The sequence below is a fragment of the Anser anser genome, assembly GCF_964211835.1.
Source record: "Anser anser genome assembly, chromosome: 5".
NCBI lineage: Eukaryota > Metazoa > Chordata > Aves > Anseriformes > Anatidae > Anser > Anser anser.
Window position 1 is genome coordinate 40761489 of NC_139725.1, and position 20525 is coordinate 40782013.

The following is a 20525-nucleotide window of genomic DNA, read 5'->3' on the forward strand; positions in this document are numbered from 1 at the left end:
CACTCATCTGTAAATCCACTTCATCATATTTAAAGTGGGAACAAACATGAGTATTAACAGTCAGCCTTAACAGAACGGAGTATTCTAGTATCAATCTATCACACGACAAATACAAATATCTACAGCTTGGATGGAAATTAAGTACAGAATGTCTTTTGGATCAAAATTTAAACTTACCTTTGAATTTATGAAACCAAAAAATAGTATGTTCTTGTTGATTTAAATAACACGTACATAACAGAATAGAACTCGATCTTAAGAAGGAGAGACATCAAAGTGATTGACTTGCCTTATGTTTCTTAATTTCTGGTTGGTATTCTCTCAAGAGCAGCCCTTTCAAAATACTACAATTCAGTTCCAACAAAAAAATGAGATAGTTTTCTGACATGTTTACAAAGGCACTAACTTCATTTTGACAAAAAAAAATGCATTCTGAGCTGAACAACAAAATTTATAGGACAAAAAAAAGTAACTAATTTGAAGGAAAACAGCATTGGCATCCTTCTAGGATGCTAGATTGTTTTCTAGAAAATAAAACTAAGACATACTAATACTGGAAAAATACTTTATATTTAAGAAAAGAAAGATTAGTAACACCATGACGTGGATGCTTTAGAAAGTCTACCCAGAAGATGGTCATTAAAATAATTACTTGAGACAATGCGCTAAGAATTTACTCCATGTTATAAAATATTATAAGAACAACTTTTTAGTGCTGAATCTATTCTTTGCTTAATTAAAAATGGTCTTTATCTGAATGCTGTTCTATGGGTTTAAGTTTCCTAAAGGCAATGACACCATAATACACTGAAACTATTTTCCCTAAATTAATCTGACAAAAATAAAAGATGACAGAAAACATGAAAATCATATCTGTAGAACTGCAAGGGAATGTATATGCCTTGGGAACCATATGAGTGAAAGGATACAAGTTTTGGTATAATGGGATTAATGATTTCAATGCACGGCTTGCATTTATAGCTGTTGCGCGAACCATAATAGGAAGAATTTTTCCATTCACAATAGCACCATCAAAGAGTGGACCAAAAAATGGAACCTGAATAAAAAATTAAGAAATCCAACATAAAGCAAGATCTAAGCTATAACAATTAGCAATCAACATTAACAATAGAGCACTCAAATATATAATTTTTTTCTCCTCATTGCTAGACAATCAGACCAGTTATTGTGCTCCATGACAGACCTTTTCTCTTGGGGAAATATACAGCCATATAACAGCTTGATATCCTTGGTAATAGATAACATAGTATTTGAAGAAAATTAAGCAACTATTTTAATACTATGTCTCATCAAAGCTTATTTTCAACACTTGCTGCCAAAATCCTAAGAATAGTCATGCATATGATGTTTATGAGGTTGAAAGACTAGATGACAATACTGTAGGTAGTAGTAAGCAAGAGCAGCTTCCTTTTCCCTTTTTCCTCTTTAACCTGCAAGCCCTTCCATAATACATCTCATTGTACCTAAAGAGTAAGGAAAATAATATACTTATTAATTAAAATGTAATTAAAATGTAAGTAACCCAGCAGTAACAAGACCATGTACCAGGCATCATTTCATTCCTATCATCAGAGAGAGATAGGAGAACCTCTGTCTGTCATATCTCTTTTATTAATTTTAGTACTTCTAGAAAAAATTTTAAAATTTGAAATACAGAAATTCATGGCAAGTGACATCAGAAACAGAAATTATGTAGTACAAACATTTAGGACTATTTTTACTCAGTGAGTGTTCACTACCCTAAACCACTACCCTAAACCACTGTTTTAAGAACAGAGCTGGCGCAGACATTTAATGAACAGTCATTAGAAAGACTGTGTTCATATGCTTTAGAGTTGAATGATCCCTGCTTTGATGAATTAATCTCCAAATTCCTGCGTGGAGTCCAGGAGAAGGTGAAAACTGGCTTTAAGAAGAAAGGGGAATATGTCATGGATGGAGAAAGCTGGAGCAGGCTATGATTCAATGCCCACGGTCACATATCAAATTTGACAAAGAAGATTTCAAAGTTTATCTTAGAATTTAAATAATTATGCAGAATATTCCAGCTTTGTTTGCAGTTTAAAGTGCTAGCAGATTTACTTGATAGGATCAGATATTTGCAGTTTCACGTTGCTTATTTTACCACGCACTGTTCTCACTGATTTCTTCCCCTTCCTCCTACCACTCCACTGCAATTGTCAGTGTTAAAGACAGATCACCTCGTTGAATCAATTTATTACACCAAAAGCTCCCATTCAGAACAGAATTCAGTTCATTACAAACATATGAAGGAAATACACACAAACCTCCCCACTCTTACCTCAGGCTTTTTCATGATCTGGATACTGAACATATGGTTTTTCATGGGATAGATAACTATAAGAACATCACCAAATTCTGTTGGAATTATTCCTCTTCTATAATCCCGAGTATGCTCTGACCAGACAATGTGTACTTCATCGTTTCCTAAATGTCTTAGCTGAAAAAGCAGAGATAAAAGCCTGTCAGTTTAAATATATCTTGTAGTCATACTGCTATACTAAATGCTCATCTTTCAATAGGACAAACCCACTAAAAAGAAATAAAGAAGGATGAATAAAGTAAACATATTACACTATAGTTCTCTTACATTTTCAGTCACAGTATTAGTTTGCAGTACTGGTTTTTGCTATAGATTTTTATACATCGGTGCCAACGACTATTTAACAGAGATGTCAATAAGACTACTAAAAACTAAAATTTTGTTGATACTATCTCAAGAATGCTGAATGATTCAATCTGATTTGCTAAAATGCTTTCAAGATTGCCTTCATTCACAGGCAGTGAACTACTAATTTCTATATGAATTTTATAAGCATGTGGATGAACATCTGTATAAAAGATACCTATCTAAGCACTCTTTTAACCTCATCATTCTAGCCAAATTCCAAACTGGCCACCACAAACAAAAAGCCTTCTAAAGGAGATGAGATGCTTCATTTGGCACACCCCTAGATGAAACAGAAACCTGTAACACCTTTGGAAAACTAACCACCCCCCTGTAAACAAAAACAGGTCTTGAAAAATTAATCAAAAAAACTTGCTCAGAATGGCTGAATGGGATGCTGAAAATCAGTGCTGCACCGTCAGCTGTAATCACATAACCCGACTGAAGAACATACTGAACGCTTTGGAATTATCTGCACTGAAGCCCCCAAATGCTCTTTCAGGTAAAACATTGCCATCTGAGAAAAAAAAAACTGTTAACATCATGGAGAGAGGCTTTATGTATGCTGATTAAATACATTCAGATTATTAAAGATTAAGTTTCCTTCCACTAAAGGCCATTTGTGAAAATTCAAACTGGAATCTCATTTTTTCCTCCTTGTGCATCACCAGATAGAGCTGACAATTTTCCTCACCCACAGTTTTCAGTTTGTTTGCACAGCTTTAGCCAACTCTAGTTTGTCAAACAATTGCATTGATGTTATTCAAAGGACAGCACTGTGAACTGCTGTTAACAGGTAACATGCAGATACTAATCTGAGCACTTACAAGAAGTTATTTTGTATAAAAAGGCAACAATTTTCTGTATTCATTTTCAAAATACAACTGCACTTTAAATAAAAGCAAAACATATACACAGTCATCAGAGAAATTTCATTGCAAGTATTTGCTTGTTTATATTATGAAACCTCCTGGAATGCTGCTTTCGTCTTATCTGAAGACTTATATTGGTTGTCAGCAGCAGCCTTTACAAAAACAAAACAAAGAAGGAAAAAAAAGAAAAAAAAAGCCGCCTCTGCTCTTCTCTGCTGGCTTTGAATTGTATCAGCCTGAAAACCTGCATAGTATTTCTGCAAGAAAAGCTTTTTCTTCAGCATTGGACTGGGCAAAGGACAGATGGCATCAGTGCCCCGCATCTTGTGTGATGCTCAACAAGTCATTTGTGTTGCTTGGACCAGACCGTACATACATCTAATGTACAATGATTGCAGTTCCTTTGAAGTGAGCTATTCTTGCCTCTTTTGTAGATGGCTGAGTTATTTTGAACAACACTTAGGGATGCTCTTGTGCCAACTGTAAACCCAGACCCAGAGAAGAACTGGTTATAACAACATTCACTACGTTGAGTTTTATTTGACTACACTAGAACAAAACCAGGCAGCAACCTGAATGACTGATGTGAAACACAAACAGCAGCTGCAGAAACTCTGGATGACAGTCAACAGTGACGTATGTTGTAAAAAGACAACTAACTGTGGAACTGTTATGACGGCCTAAGCTGCTTCTGCCTTCCCAGGTGAAGTGACAGCCAAGCTATCTGTTGGAATATGACAGTGACAGAAAGGCATGTGGAACTGATGGGCACACATTTAGAAGCAAGTGAAAAGCTCAGGAAGGATTAGAGAGCCTTATCAAAGGGAAAGTAAGAGGTTCAGGTATAAAATCTTGTGGAATGCGAAAAAACTGTACAATATAGGATCCTATATTGAGACATGGTTGTCTGGTGCACCTCTATTGAACTGGCTGCCGAAAAGCAGAACACCCATCACTGCACTGTACCACTCCTAGTACAGCAATATTGAACTATTTACTAGAATTAGCTCTCCTTTACTTACCATCTTTGGACTCAAAGACAACATAACTCACACCGTTAGATTTGAAACAAGGGACAGAGACAGTCTACATGCCAAATAAATGGCCTTAAAATCTGAAACATATACAGAGTTTAGATAGTACACCTTCTTGGCATCTCTGAGATTCATTCATCAAAGGTTGCCCCTGTGTACCTCTTACTGATACCTGCAGCTAACTGATATCTGCAGCTGATATCTTACTTATCTTATCTGATATCTTACTGATATCTGCAGCTTAGGGACCTGGTTTAGTGGGTGACACTGGTAGTAGGGTGATGGTTGGACCAGATAATCTTGGAGGTCTTTTCCAACCTTAATGATTCTGTGATTCTAAGATGGAGCATCACTACTGGTGTATACTTTCAAATCAGACTGCCACAGATTTTGGAGTGTGATAAAAGTGCATTGTGCAGTTATTTTACAGGAACTACTGACAAGGGGCATGTATTATTGTATGCCAAGTGTACTGAAGCCCCATCAGTGATTTTTCTCTCCATTTCAAAATCTGCTTTATAGCCCATGGAGGTGTGAGGATACAGTCCAGGCTAAACTCACAAACTTCTTTTGAGGAAAAGGAAAATGAACTGGATTATTCCACTGAGTTCCAAGTCCTGTCAGGTGTGCTTCACCTCATGGTTACTACCAAGAATGATTTGGCAAAGACTCAGTTTGAGTAAAGTGTTGAATGGCATCTCCGTAACATTTGGCAATGCACTGAGAGTCAAAGTCAGATGGTGCAAGCAGGTGGCTGATGGTATAAACTGTATATGGTGGTTTGTAAAAAGATGTATTGTACCCAAAATTGAGACTATGATCAATGCCTTGTTTCCATCATAGGAGACAAAAGGGTGACAAGAGAATAGACAAGTATACAAGATCTGATACAAGTTGCTGATTTTATCTTTATGTTTGGAGAAGAAATAAACGTTGGAGAAGTCATTCTGTTTGTTTCTCTAGAGTAGATCAGAACAAACTCTGATCCTAACATAGTGCTCCTTGTTGCTTCTTTCATGTCCTCACCGTGGTCAGCAAGCAACGCTTATAAAAAAGTTTGAATGCTGGTAACTTGACTGATCAAAACGCTTGATTCATGGAAGAGATCCAATATCTGGAATCGTTTTGAAAAGCTTTCCAAGGCCTGCTAGATTTTTGAACTAACTTTTTAGAAAGAAGAATTCCAGTTTTTCTTCATTTTTCAGTTCCCTTTTGAAGGACTCTGAAATTGAGCAGTATTCCACTACAAAGCTCTCCTGCAAGCACAGCAAACATTAGGAGAATTCATCATTCACTGTAATTATTACACCACAGAAGAGCCAGAGTCTGACCTCTTTCCACTTTAATCTGGATTCTTTATGTCTTTGCACTGAATTGGAAGCATCCCAGAATTTACTAAGTCCTGGACACAAGTGGTACAAAGATACTGAGTTACAACCATCTCTGTGCATTGACTCCTAAGAACAGACGGCAACATGGTTTCCTAAGAAGGAGTTGTGGTCCCAGTGTTACCTAACAGAATCAGATGTGTTGTGCACAGCATATACAGGTACCGAGAGTGAAATCTATGCCACTGGTTATTCAAAACTCACCACTGGTTCTGTAAAGCATTATTATCTTCAAACTCACTTCCTGACCTTGTCTCCCTAAATTTACACCTTTGTATGTGCATAAATTACAGTAAGCAAAATAGAGTGCAAGTATTTACTAGAGATTTAAGGCACAGCAATAATATAAATAATAAAAATCACTAAAGTAATGTTAGACTTCAAGTAACTTGTAATACACTATAGCTGAAACACCTTTACATTCTAAAATACTAAATACTGTATAAATGCGGGTCTAACTGTTCTCAGGAGTTTGTTATCAAAATATAAGGGAATACATAAAATAGAGATGGGCAAATGTAAAGAATCTGTAAAAAGGCAAATGTCTTTTATAGCAGTGTTCTTAAAGGATCAAAGTGTCAAGCCCAGAGAAAGGAAGGTTCAGCAAGCAAGACAACAGTTTAGGATATAGTGGATAAATTTTAGCTTCGTGTATGGACAAGGAAAGGCTACATTGCAAGAAACGTTGCAGAAAAAAGAACAGAGTCTTAAGCAGAGACTGAATGTAAGAATCCAGAAAAGTGGACCAAATTAAAGATGATTTCCAGTTATGGGCACAAGTGACAGGCACAATGGTCATGTTATCCATGGTGATCCAGAAAGGTGGCAATGAGAAAGAGATTAAGAGCCCTGTTTTACCAATTTTAAATCTGAGCTGACGGGAAGACAGCCTGAGGAGATGTCAGAGATGAACAGATTTTTTTAGGCTTGCTTTGAAACTCTACTCCATTAAAATAAATATATAAAAATGACCGACTGTTAGGTTACCTGAAATTTCAAATTTAACTCAAAATACTTTAAAATATTCTTACTCTATAGCCATCATCATGTGTCAGCTCTCCTAATACATTTATGTTAACTGAATACAAAAGAAACGTGAAATAAATATAACCAGGAGGGATGATCAAATCTAATTTTGATACATTAGTGTCATATGCTGTACATGTTACAATAGCAGCCAGACTTAATACTAAGCTGCAGGCTATACTGAAATTTCCAAATGGCAGATTGTTCTAAGTGATACCAAGCATAATTGAAGTAATAAACGATAGTAAAAGCAAAGCACACTGTCAGGAAGAATTTAAGTATTTACTTTTTAAAATTAAATGAGTTAGGTTTGGAAAGGCAAGACAAGTGAAATAATGCAGGGCTCAATTTACAGAAAATTCCTTTTATTTATCTGTTGCATTAACCCTTGAACTCTTGCCAAAATTACTGTAATTTCTAATACTCGCTTACCTAAAGGAGGGAGAAAAAAGGCTATTATATTTTCTTATAACAGCTAGCCCAAACTTTGTTTCTTCTTCAAAAATGAAAGTGTTCATGATAAAATGAACAGAAGTAGCAGAAACATCTGAGGTACTGCCTCACTGCAGATAGTTTTGCCCATTAAATGTAGGCAGCACTGCTGTCTACAGCGTATGTACCCTCTGGTTGAATTTTTCACAAAACTTTATTTCAGTACCTATGGTGTGTTGATGACTTTTGTGTGTTGTTATTGTTGTTTTGTGGTTTTTTTTTTAGCAATACGTGTACTTAATGATAACTCAAGAAATATTGTACTAATAATTTACATTTATAAACCTTCAATTTCCCAATACATGCTAATACCAGAATGAATACATGTTAATACCAGAATGAACTCTCAGAATACTCAGAGTTATAATTCTTTTAGGTGGTTAGGACAACCTCACAGATAACCTAGAATGATGTAATACACCCAAGGTCCAAGATGAGTTAGTACTCCAATTGTTAGTAACATTACTATTACTTATTTACATGTCTTGTGTATAAGCTCATGTACAACACCTCCACTCCGTTATCTAAGGAAGAAGCAGCTAGACAGGTGATAAGCTGTAGAGACAGATACGAGCTTTTTCACTTTGTGAACTGAGTTTTCACAGTTTCATTTAATTCTGACATTTTCTTTGCAAGTTTGTTCTTGTCAGGCTACTGTAAATGCTTTTTACTCTAACTTTTAATTCTAGAGAAAAACAAACTGGGTTATATTATCAACCTTAAATCTTTAATGTAGTATTTACAAATTAAATACATTCTTTGGATATGCTTAACTTTCAATGTTAAGTTCCTCTATATATCCAGAAGTTTTTTATTTGTTCTTCCTGTAATCATGTCTTTTCTTGCTCTTGTTCATGTCTTCAGTAACAAATGTTTCAGAGGCATCCAAGACACTTAAAAGTTTTATTTACTGCTCTTTAAGACTGATGGAAAATAAGTTTAAAATTGGGTTGGCCTCTGAAACAGCAGAATCTTGATTTTGCCGTGGCTGGACTGGCAGGAAGAAGTTTTGCTTTAATTTAATTTAATTTCCATTTATAAGATGAACCTATCATGCACCTCTAGGCACATCTACAATATAAAAAACAGCAGCAGTACTAAGCCAACAACTGCAAGTTTGCTTGTTTTTCTCTTTGAATGAAAGAAAGCACATGAAAGACCTGCAGAGAAACTCAAAACTCAAGTTTCTCTGAAGGTCATGAACAGTACATGCACTCAGAACAATTACAAGTGTTAGCACGCATGGCACTCAGATGACTTTGAGGTTCACGCTACTGGGTGTGAGCTTGTGCTGGATAGCACCTCATAAAATGGTGCATCTCATAAAAACAGGTCTTTTTCTGATCTGATCACAGACTAAGCAGCACAAGCAGTTCTACAAACAGTAAAAGAATTAAACCTGTTTTCCTATGGCTCTGACTTGCTGTTTTTTACCCAAGGTGCAAACATGATGATTTTCTCTAATTTGGGATGACACTCATAGTATCTCTCTCTTGTGCTGGTTCCTTGATGTCTAATGTTTCCCCATAGAGTCTTTACCTGATGAGTAGGAAAGAGTCTCTCCTACTGCTTTATTTAGTCCATCTTCATTAAACACACATGAAATTAATACCTTTCCAATATGTCTCTACTAAATTTGATTGAAACGGTTCAAAAAAAAATTAGGGGAGGACATAAAGGCAGACTCACAAGCCTTTGTTCATTAGGAAACTGGGCTATAAATGAACAAAAAACGCAGAAGAACAGGCAAGAAAGCCACGCAGAATAAAGTAGCTTGATTAAAGTTAAACAGCCCATCAGCAGTGGGCTACAAATACAATCCCAATCTTTTGATATATACCCTCCTGACATATCCATACAGACCTCAAATATTCTTAATTACTGTAAAGTGAGATTGTGGGTGAAGGAGGAGAGAAACAGGCTTGGGGCAAATTGGAGTTGTTAAAAAAGTCCAGCTGACACCACTTTCACAACTGAAATCACAGGAGGCATGGAGCAGCACTGAACCTTGTCTGGCAGAACAGCTCTATGCAGATTCTGAGTGCTCCTGGAAACAGACATGAGATCTTTCCTGCGTGTTCTGCTGAAGCCTACAGCATTTGCAAATTATTTAAGAAAAATTAATTAATTTTCATTATGACCTATCTTTCCCCCTGTCAACACTTTTTAATGCTCTAATTCAAACATTATATGCAAGGACTGTAAGCATAATTATAAGCTTATAAATTATAAAAAGCATAATTATAAAATCAATTTTCTGTTTAAAAAATTCAGAAGCCAGTCAACTTAGCAGTATATATTGTAGCAATATATATATGTTCTATACTAGAACAATAGCAACAATCTTGTTCAAAAATTAATTATATTTTCTAATAAACCAATTCTATGAATCATTTAATAACCTGAGTATTAATCTGGCTATACTTCATGGAATAAAGAACAGAAAGGGCCCAGCACCATAGACATACAAGAAAAAATATTTTTAATTAAAAAAAATAATTTGAGATGCGACAGCAAGATGTTAAAACTCATAGTCAGTCTATAATAATAACAATAACAACAATAATATTTTTTCTTCAAGTTGAACACAAAGAACAAAAAAGTCATTAATAATTGAAGTTTGCCAGAGGCATGGCTATTTCTCTCTTTACTAACTGTCTACTGTCTAATTTAATTACAAGTATTAAACTCCATGCTGAGGTCAACCAGCTTCAGTTCCTCCAATATTACACTTCAACCAGTGCTCATTAACGTGTCTACTGGATGGATTAGCACATCTGAAGATGTATGTACCTAGAACAGGGGACAGTCTAATGACAGCCAATTGTTCATTTATAATAGGACGCATGTTGGAGGCCGTAACTTATTATGACTAATGTGGAATTTATTAAATTCTAAAGAAAAAATACCGATACAGAAAACCATTCTTTTCTTAATGTGGCTATGAGAGATCTTATCACTGTTGAACACTTGTGCCTGTTCTAAACCAAAATACCTTATATATGATAAACATTGTCAAATTATTAGTATTTTAATTTTTTTAAAAGGAAAAATTAGGTTAATAGACAGCACGTGACTCTCCAGTGAATAAAAAGTCACCTTAGAAAGTACTCATCATATATTTATTAATTGGCATAGTCTCAAATCTAAAATACCATTCAGATGTACTGCTTTTTCTTCTACACAATTACCTCCCTTCATTTTTCACCACTATTCATGTGATCCCACCAACATTTGCAATGATGACAAAATTCACTCCTACAGAATAATTTATATGGCTTTACCCCCCTTCAGTAAAATACCAACTAGCAGCATGTAAAGTTAGTATAATGTTTTATGATTTTTTTTTTTATAGAAAGTTACTGGATTTCCTTTTTAGAATGACTCTTACTGGGTTTATTCCCCAAAGAAAACCTGTTAATCATAAACACCTACCTTTTTTGTTAGAGAGTCATCTGAATCAGAAGGCATTCTTGTTGATACATGAAACATTACTTCTACTGTCGAGGTAGCAAAATATGGAGTGGTCAATCCAGTGCTTTTGTTTTTTTGCAGTCCTCCCATAAAGCCACAATGGTTTGTGAGATTCACCTACAAGTAAAGTCCAGGAGACATTAGGAAAAAAAAATCAAGCGATAAATACATTCTTTACACACTTTTTTTTTTTTAATTTTCTTTCAACGGAATTTTAAAAATTGAAGGTCACTTTTCATAACACTGTCAGTACAGTTATGCTTATCTAATAGTGTCCAGACTCGCTGACTAGATTGGAAATCAACTGCAGTGCAGTGGCATTCTATATTCCACGATCACCACAGATGTTTCTGGGAAGATGACGTTGGAAATAGGGAGTGGATGTGTATATGAATATCTATTTCATTATTCCCTGACCTCTTGGCAGTAGTGAATCACACACGCTTTTTGACTTTATAAAAATTCTGTGATACTACATCAGCTCTCACCTGAGCTCTGAAGAAACCCTGCATGACAGCCAGACAATTTTGTCTTGTTACCTCCTACGTCTTTTCCTAGAGAAATTTTCATTCTTAGAATATGAAAAAACATCATGGAAAACTAACTGATAATTCATAAATATGTTTGTAAATCTTAGTTCTATGGGAAATAGTTTGACACTGAAATAATATTTAATGTGCTATTTCACTTTTACAGCAGTGCCTAAATAAAGCCGTATCTCAGACGTGAATATATTTAATCTCTGCCCACATTGGATATATTTGCTTTTATACTACTAAATGATCCGCAATTTAATGTTAATAAGTTAACATATTTGATGTCTCATCATGAAATACTAATCCAAATAAGCAAATCTTTACTCTTGCTAATAAAGTCTAAGAGAATTAACCCACTAAAGAAGGATATTTAAGACATCAAACTGATTTTTTTTTTCTCCTGAAGAATCAGGAATGTGGGAAATAAACATCTATGCTCGTGACAGTCGGCAGACTTCTAGCAGTCTTCTTCTGTTCCTGCAGAAAAGTCAGAGCCCTTATCCACACAGCTAATCTAATAGTGCTCTTATGAAACAAAGGGGTAAGAAAAAGAGATGGACATGCGTGTGCATACTCTTGATGAACACAAAGTTGAAAGAGGACCAGAAAAAGTGCAGTTACTCCTACAGCCATCCAGAAGTGATTCCTGCACTTCTGTGAGACAATTCTAGGTCTCAGGAAGTTAACCTTCTGAAGAAAGAAAGGATGCAAAGAAAGGAAATCCTCATAGCGATACCAAACTAGTGACCAAAGAGTTGCAGCACCATATGGGGTGTATCACAGTACTTCTGACTGCTAGAAGAAGCACGTGAAGAGAATGAAGTGTGTGAACAGATACACGCCTACAGCAGGAGGCAGGAAGAAGGGAGCATGAGTAATGATGCACATTCCTACTTCTGGGATTCACAAATTTGAGCAAAGCTCAAACTTCAGTGGATTTCAGGCTTCACAGGGCAATCAAGATGCTTCCTAATCAGTCCATGAAAGACAAGTACAGGACTGCATATTACTGAACAATCTCTGCCTGCATGAACTTTCCTAAATTGAAAGGGCTTAGAAATAAATAGCTAGTATTACTAGTAAAATTAAAACCAGAATTCTTTTCTTTATCCTGCTAGCAAAACAGTCTATTTCAGTACTTGTAAGTAATGTTAAAGAAACAACAAATTGTGAGATGTAGAAGAATCTATAATTTTCTCTGTAAACAAACTTAAGATAAAACTTTTGAATAAATACCTCCCAGCCAAGACCAGCTACAAAATCCTCATAGGCTTGACTTCCCCCAGTATTAGTAAGAATGGAGTGTTTATCTTCTTGTCCCTCAGCAACATAAAACACTGCAATCTTGTGAGTCTCTCGGCTGTAAAACACAGGACGGTCACTGCATGACAGAGTCTTTGCTAATACGAAACCAAAATATGCAAAGAGTACACACAGAACACGACTTTTATAACATTGAAAAAGACAGCAGAAGTACAACTAAACAACTTTTTTGACCATCTTCTCTATTTCCATATACCCGTTCTGTCATTTCTAGTCTGATCTTCTCTAGAGCCTAAAGTTTGGTGATAAATTAACAGCTTTTAACCCCCTCCATCACTTTTAAGATGCAGGATGGTGCTGGCACTACCAATTGCTAATGGAATAGCTGGGGTTTTGAGATGAACAAACCCTGTAACGCAGGCATTTACATTGCACCGCCCATTAACAACAAGGCTTTGTGAATGCTGTGGCAAATGTATCTTAAGCAGATGAATTATTTTTAAGTACTACAACATCTCTTGTTCACAGCTTGCAGTCAGGCATTGGAGCAACTGAAGGTGGTTTCACATGCTTTGCTCGCTGATTACTCAACTGTGATAGATTATCCAAAATCAGTCCAGGCAGTAACTACCAATTTCCCAGGGTATGCTTTGAATGCATTCAGTACTGTCCCTGAAGCGAAACAATTCCCACAGCCCTTCTACCTGTAAAATTTTCACAGTCCATGTTAAGTGAGTTCCCATCTTGCCTAACCGCTGAAATTAACTGCAGTGCCACAAGGGCAAAAAGATAACATTTCCTTCTAATATCCATCCCTGAATGCCCTCATCAGTGTACTGAGAAAGCCCTCAGAGGCTAGTTTGGTGCTCATTTGCAAAGAACTCACCAAACTAAAAGTCTGTTTTATACACTAAACTACCACCATTTGGCTTGAGAGACTGGATTTTCCTGGATATAGTCTAAAGCCTCCACTGGATGTTATTTTAACTTATACAGAAATAATTCAAACTTGTTAATTCAGTGCTACAACTCCACTTATAATTCCACATCTTCAAATACTAAGAGCATTGGAGAACAGCTAAACAAGTAACTGAAGCTAAATACATGGAGACTTACATATCTATGTTTTAATTTTTTTAAAAAGTTATTTGAAAATTAAAATAATCCCATGTTACATATACAGATTTTCATAATTTTAAGTTACTTTGAAATTTGCTCTATTTCATGACATTCTACCTGTGGAATTTCACTCTATAAGTAACAATAATGCAACTTCAATATAACAACAATAACTACAGTATACATGAATAATTTACAAAATTAAAAAAAAAATTTAAAAATCAGTTCAATTCTCTCATCTATGCAAACTAGAGCCATTTAAGTATAAAACATAAAACAAATAAGGTAGGGCAGCAATTAGAAGAATTTACCATTGTCTTGAATCCAAATTTCTGAGTTCTCGAAGTAACTTCTCATTTTTCTTCAAGAGATGAAAGCTCCTTCTAAATAGAGAAATTTGTAATTTTTTTTTTATTACCTGTTCACCTGTAACACCGGAACAGTACAAGAACTGTACAAAACATTTCCAGGTCCAAGCAAGAATAGCCAGCAAATGCTTTTGCTTTTTCAACAGTACTTTCTTACATAAAATGATTAAAGTATCTTTTAAAAAAATGTACAAGCCATTTTTTACTCCAGGTAATCTTCTATATCCATTATAACCCTGAAAACAACCTTTATTTCTTTCCACTTGCTTCTGTCCACCTATTCGATCCAGCTGCAATCAATCTGCTCTCTACAGAAGAAGGGACAGAATTGCCTTTGATGCATATATAAGCTGCACACTTTACTAGGCCAAAATATTACGTGCTTAGTGACAAAAGACACTCCCGTAATCTACTGTTGTAGGGAGTTAGAGCATTAAACACTGAGCTTCTGCTCTTCTGAATTGCTGAAGAAAACAGAACACAGCTCAGTAGTCGCCCAGCCAGCTGTAAACTATTTAAAGGAAAAAACAAAACAATATGTTACAGCCAGAAAGGCACTTCTAATTTTTAACAAAATTGCACTTAAGATGTTTCCCATAAAATACAGTGGAATGAATTTAAGAGCAGTAGTATTATTCAAAAACAGACTGCCTTGAGGAACTAAAGGCACAATTTTAAAGGGTTATAACACCAACATTTTTGAAGTAAAAAAAATTTTGATTCCAGTGGTATCTCAGTGACACGGGCTATTCTTTTTCTAAAAATACTCATTTTCCCTCATAGTAAGAACATATTTCAGTATCTCTAATACAAAATTTGACAGATATGGCAAAGGAAATTTTCAGAATGACCCTTAAATTCTATGATGCTAATATTTGTACATATCCACATGTACGTGCACATACATCTAAATACACCTAAACACAAATAATAACAATAATGTAAACAGAGATATTTACTTTCATAACTGAACGTGGCTCGTCTCCTGTTGTTCTAAACAATACGCAAACATTGCCAATGTCGAAATAAATAGTAGGGGACACGTCTTTCTAGTTAGCTAACAAGGAGGCAATGCTTTGAGGCTGCATGCAAGCATGCTCTTAGCAGGCAAAGCAGCAGGAAACTGTCCAGCAACACAATAGCTGAGAATATGACACTTTCAGAGTCTCATTCTGGCATAGAAATGTAATGATTTTTGCACAAATGTACAAGGGAAGCAAAGAAAGCAAAAAGATGTCTTGTCTACCTATGCTAGTACCCCTTAGTACAGCTGGTGAAAGGATTATTAGAAAAAATATCACTCCTCCAATTCTCCTTCCAAGACTATGAACATAAATAGCAATAAAAGCAACAGGCTTCTCTTTTCTGTCTCTATAAATGACAGGCTGAAATGCAGAAGAAAACTGCCATTTCCTCCTTAGTTGCACAACCCCTCTCTGCTTTTGTTGGCTGCCCAGGAGTATTTTTGGCTTGACCCATTCTATGAACAACCATTATTACACAGTAAGAGTACCACAATTCCTTAAAAAAAAAAAAGTTATTAAACACCGAGTCCTGTCTTTTCATTTTACCTTTTATCCCAAGAATTCATTCCCAATATACTTAGAAGTAGCCTGCAGTAGTAAAATGCTGACTGGGGCTTTTGTGAGGTTGGCTCGTCCTGCTCCATAGCCCTCATATTTAAATCATTGAAATGTTTTTCAACAAACTCTTTCTCTTCTGTGTGCTGTTTCAGAATTGCATTAATGACATCATTCTCCTGCTTCTCTGAGATGCAGACTGGCTGAGGAGCAGGAATGTTGAGTGAGACACCAGTTCTCTGTAAGCATTCAGGGCTTGTAACACCTAAATACTGCAAGAGCTCATCAAGGGCATCTTCTTCATCCCTAATTGTATCCCATGTCGGTACAGTGTCTCTAAATTTCCTTTTTACTTGGAGTGTAATTCCATCCCTTGAAGCTATATCCTCCACGTGTTCAAAAGATGAAAGAGCATCTTCTGTTTTGTCTTGTTGAGACAGTGAAAGTGCAAAAGACGTCTGTTGTGATGATGCACACAAAGATGACGGTCCATACAAAATGGCCGAATCCCACGAGTATTTGCCAGACAGATCACGCACTATAATTCTTACATTTGAATTTGCAGATGCAAGTCCAGCAGATAGTCCTCCGCCAGGCATGTCGTCTTCTGCTTGGATTTGTATGCAAGACACCAAGGAAGTGTTGTTTAACACAAAGAACTGAAGGTTTGGGTTCTCAAAAAGTTCAGGAGAAAGTTCAGGACTTTCACTGTATGGATTGTCATTGTTTTCACACACTTGGCTAGTTAGCATAGCAGGACCTCCGCTCATAGGATAGTGGCCTAAGTGGTTGACTAGATGTGTTATCACAGTACGAGCAGCAACAGAAATTAATCCTTGTTGCATGTGGCTTTTCACTGTGAGAGAAAGAACACGGGTTTTAAAGTAAGAGTTCAGAAAACAACACTGAGATTTACTTATTTCTTTTGGTCTCTTCTTCCTCAGGAGATTTAAACAGAGGATGAGCACCACGAGCTTAGCATACAGCCAATGCAGTAATGGAAAATACACATTTTGACAAACATTGGTTTCATACATAAACAGCATGAAAAATCTCAACGTAGTTAAAGAAGCATCTTAATTATTTTACAGGCTCCTTACCATACCTTGGTAATCAGCGTGGTTTCTCTAAGACACACAATAGCAATTCTTATTCTAGTGAAAATAGATCTTAAATTGCTGATGAGCTAGAGATCATAATTACGTTGTAAGAAGACCATTCCCAACTGCAATGGATTTTTGTATTTATACACATCATTACACTGTGAAAAACAAAGGAACATAGATGCACAAAACCTCTAATCCATCTTAATTTCCCAGGGGAGCATATAGCTGCGGGTTAGGTTGAGAATAACACTGGATGATTTTAAAGTGCTAAATCAAAGACCAGGCTGTCTATACTGAACAAAAGCTAACATTAGCAAAATAATAAATAAATATATCTCACGCACACCCTAACTGCATTTAAAAAAGTTTCAAGCTGGAAAAACTTGGAGAGAGAAAGAGAAGCAAATTGTACCCATCTTATATGAAATTCATGCTGTGAAACGTAACAGTATTTCAATATGGCTTTGTGCTGCGGTTTAACCCGGCAGGCAGTAAAGTACCCCACAACCACTCCCTCCCTTCCTCACCCCACAGTGGGATGGAGGAGAGAATCCGAAAAAGAGGGTAAAAACTCAGAGGTTGAGATCAAGACAGTTTGATAAGACAGAAAAGGAAAGGATAGTAATAATAATAATAATGACGATAAAAGAATATACAAAGCAAGTGGTGCACAATGCAGTTGCTCACCACCTGCCTAGAGATGCCCAGCCACTCCCCTAAGAGCAGCAGCACCCCCCCGGCCAACTCCCCCAGTTTTATTGCTCAGCACGAGGCCACAAGGTATGGGACATCCCTGTTGCCAGTCTGTGTCAGCTGTCCTGGCTCCCTCCCATTTTTTTGTTACCTAAAATCTATCAAATTAAAATATCCTGAAACACCTTTCTTTTTCATTCTTTCAGTATTTTTCATTTTTCATTCACTCAGTATTTACTGAGAAAATGTAACCTCTTGGATAAGTAAGAATAATTAGCTCATCTCCCTTTATACTGAATATTAATACACAAAAAAAACTAATGCTTAATAAACTAATGTCTTTTTGCAGTTTAAGGTCCAAACTTATTTTCCTAGAAAAACTGCAATTGGTTTAACTGGAAAAACAAAGGCCAATTTGTAATGCGTAATGACTGTTGTGACAGTTAATTAGTTTCTAAAGCACTGAATATTTTCTGCATCTGCAAAAGTAAACAAATAGTATATATTTCCTTTTTTTTTTCTTTTCTCCCAAAGTTTGGGTAAAGCATGTAAGGGACATTTGGGAATCTGGCTCTTCCATACCTTTAGGGAGCACTAGATCTGAAGTGCCAAAAGGGAAACATCTCATCCTGTTAATAAATCCACTTAATTTCTATATTATTCTAAAACTCAGAAAATTTCAAATGTTTTGATTAAGTCCCTGAAAACAGATAAAAACAAATTAGATATACTATTTTTTATTATCTTGAATAATCAAAAAGCCTTCTTGAAGTTTAAAAATTAAGAAACATAAAAACATTCACTGAAGCTGAATTAAATGCCCAGATACTGATAGCATATGAGGAAATTAAGTTATAGTGCCATCTGCTGAAACATAAGAAGGAACTGTAAGCAAATGTATACAAGACAAAGAAAACAAGTTGGATGCTTGAAGAATAATTCATCTGTGTGGTACTAAGCAGCACCTGGACAGTGCAGATGCTGGCCACCTCTGTCAGCACATTTATGCCAAATGTTTACAACTTGTTACTGCACAGATAAGCACGATAATGCTTTTGCCAGGTTCCTAGGAACAGATGTGAGCTTCCCAGCTACGTGAAGTCTCACTGAATAGACTGTCTTCAGCGTGTTTCTGCTGAAACAACGAAAGAATGAGGGATTTAATAGTATGTAAGTTATTACTATTGCTATTTTGTGGCAAACCCTAAAGATCTCAAACCATAGCACAGATGTATTGTGCCTACATGCATAAAGATACTGCTTTAGGAGCCTGAAGACATACAGAAAGACATACAAAAAGACAAAGAGTGGAACATCAAACTAAAATTTGGAAGGTCCATTCCCAGCCCTACCATAGTCTTTCTATGAAAATATTATTATCGAATTTAAATAAAAAATAAAAGAGCTGTAATATAAAACTCTAAGTGCCTCCATTAGAACATGAGAACAGTACTTCTCACTGCATCTCCTCAGAATATGTTAATGTTGATCACTTGATCCAAAAATGTCACACAAAACTTAAATCAGAACTATTAAGAGAAGCATACAAAAAAATAAACTGTAAGACATAGCCTGTTATGTTGAAATAAAATAAAGCAGTCTCTATAAACATTTTTGCCACATAGCAAATTAGATTTTGGTGATGGTTTCCCTCATTAAAAAAGGAAACAAAACAAACAAATCAAAAACCAAACAATAATGCATTTGGAAAATATGAGAGTTTTAAATTAAATTCGTAACATGTAGGATACATTTACGAATTTGTTCCTAGAAGCACATCTCCTCAACCAGGAACAACTGCATATTCAATATATTACGACTCTTAAAATGAATATCTAAACCATGCACTGTGTTTTGAAAGGGCAGCTCAAAACATGCAATAATGCAAGCCATCACAGCTTTACTACAGATTCTACCAACTAAGCCATGCTATTGCACATTAAAGAAGTCTAACTGGCTGCTTTGCCAACAGGTAATCCTAAGGGAACACATCTCTGCTCTCTTTACAGTGGTACAGTCTTTCACTTGGGCAATGCAATTTGCATGTGTATGTGATCACTTGGTAATTTGCTAGAAGCATGTTACATTTTTCTCAGTTCCTGAAATTACCACTTTTGTGGGAAGAATGAAAGTCCATCACCACTAATTTGTATCAGTGGCATGAATGGAGGATTCCTGAATTTCCTTAGGATGTGTTGTTAACTCTTTACTTCAACTTTGGTCGAACCGCTTCTAAACAACTACAGTTATGTAGTAGAAGGAAAAAGTAATGACTGAGGGTGGAATTAAACTCTCCTCATCCTTTTAGCTATCCAAAAGAATGATGCACCAGTACAGAGTGACTCATCTCAGTTAGAAGCACAAACTGGAGAAATGTGATGAATCATTCTCTGGAAACTCTTTTCCTCCATTACTTTTAGATGGAGCCTAAGAGAGTTCAGCTTAGCTTAGATATCTAAATTTTACATTAGTTTATGGAAGTCCTACTCCTTTCTGATTTTAAGCTACAGGTACAGAGAGAGCCCCTCTCTAGAATATCCACCACAAAACACAAATCTGGATGCACCATGTATAGGCTTGTTTTTTAAAATGTGTACTTTTTGTCTTCTTTCAGTAAAAAAGCAAACAGCAGCAAAGCCTTAAAAAAAAGTGAAAGTACCTTATTTTTCTAATTTTTGAAGAAAAGCAAAGACTAAATTTATATCACATGGAGAACTTTTCTTCAGAAATTGAAACATGTTAGGAAAAATGATCAGTCTACACAAAACAGTTTAAAAATGTTTGAAGAAATGACATATATAGGGTAAAATACATGAAGTCAATAACTGATGCACCACTGTGTCTATGCAATGCAACTACTGCCT

The 20525-nt window shown here is 35.8% G+C and overlaps 1 protein-coding gene across 16 annotated transcripts in view; it reads right to left on the reverse strand.

Moving 5' to 3' along the window:
* The window catches only part of RALGAPA1 (Ral GTPase activating protein catalytic subunit alpha 1), a 132588-nt gene that overhangs the window by 31198 nt on the left and 80865 nt on the right, over positions 1 to 20525 (reverse strand). For all 16 annotated transcript variants that reach the window (XM_083837708.1, XM_083837698.1, XM_083837712.1 and 13 more), the window contains 6 exons: positions 15854 to 16718; positions 14226 to 14297; positions 12769 to 12892; positions 10958 to 11113; positions 2324 to 2482; positions 930 to 1057 (listed from right to left, as the gene is read on the reverse strand). In XM_083837708.1, the coding sequence (XP_083693834.1) occupies positions 930 to 1057; positions 2324 to 2482; positions 10958 to 11113; positions 12769 to 12892; positions 14226 to 14297; positions 15854 to 16718 (1504 nt within the window). The remainder of the gene's footprint in view (positions 1 to 929; positions 1058 to 2323; positions 2483 to 10957; positions 11114 to 12768; positions 12893 to 14225; positions 14298 to 15853; positions 16719 to 20525) is intronic.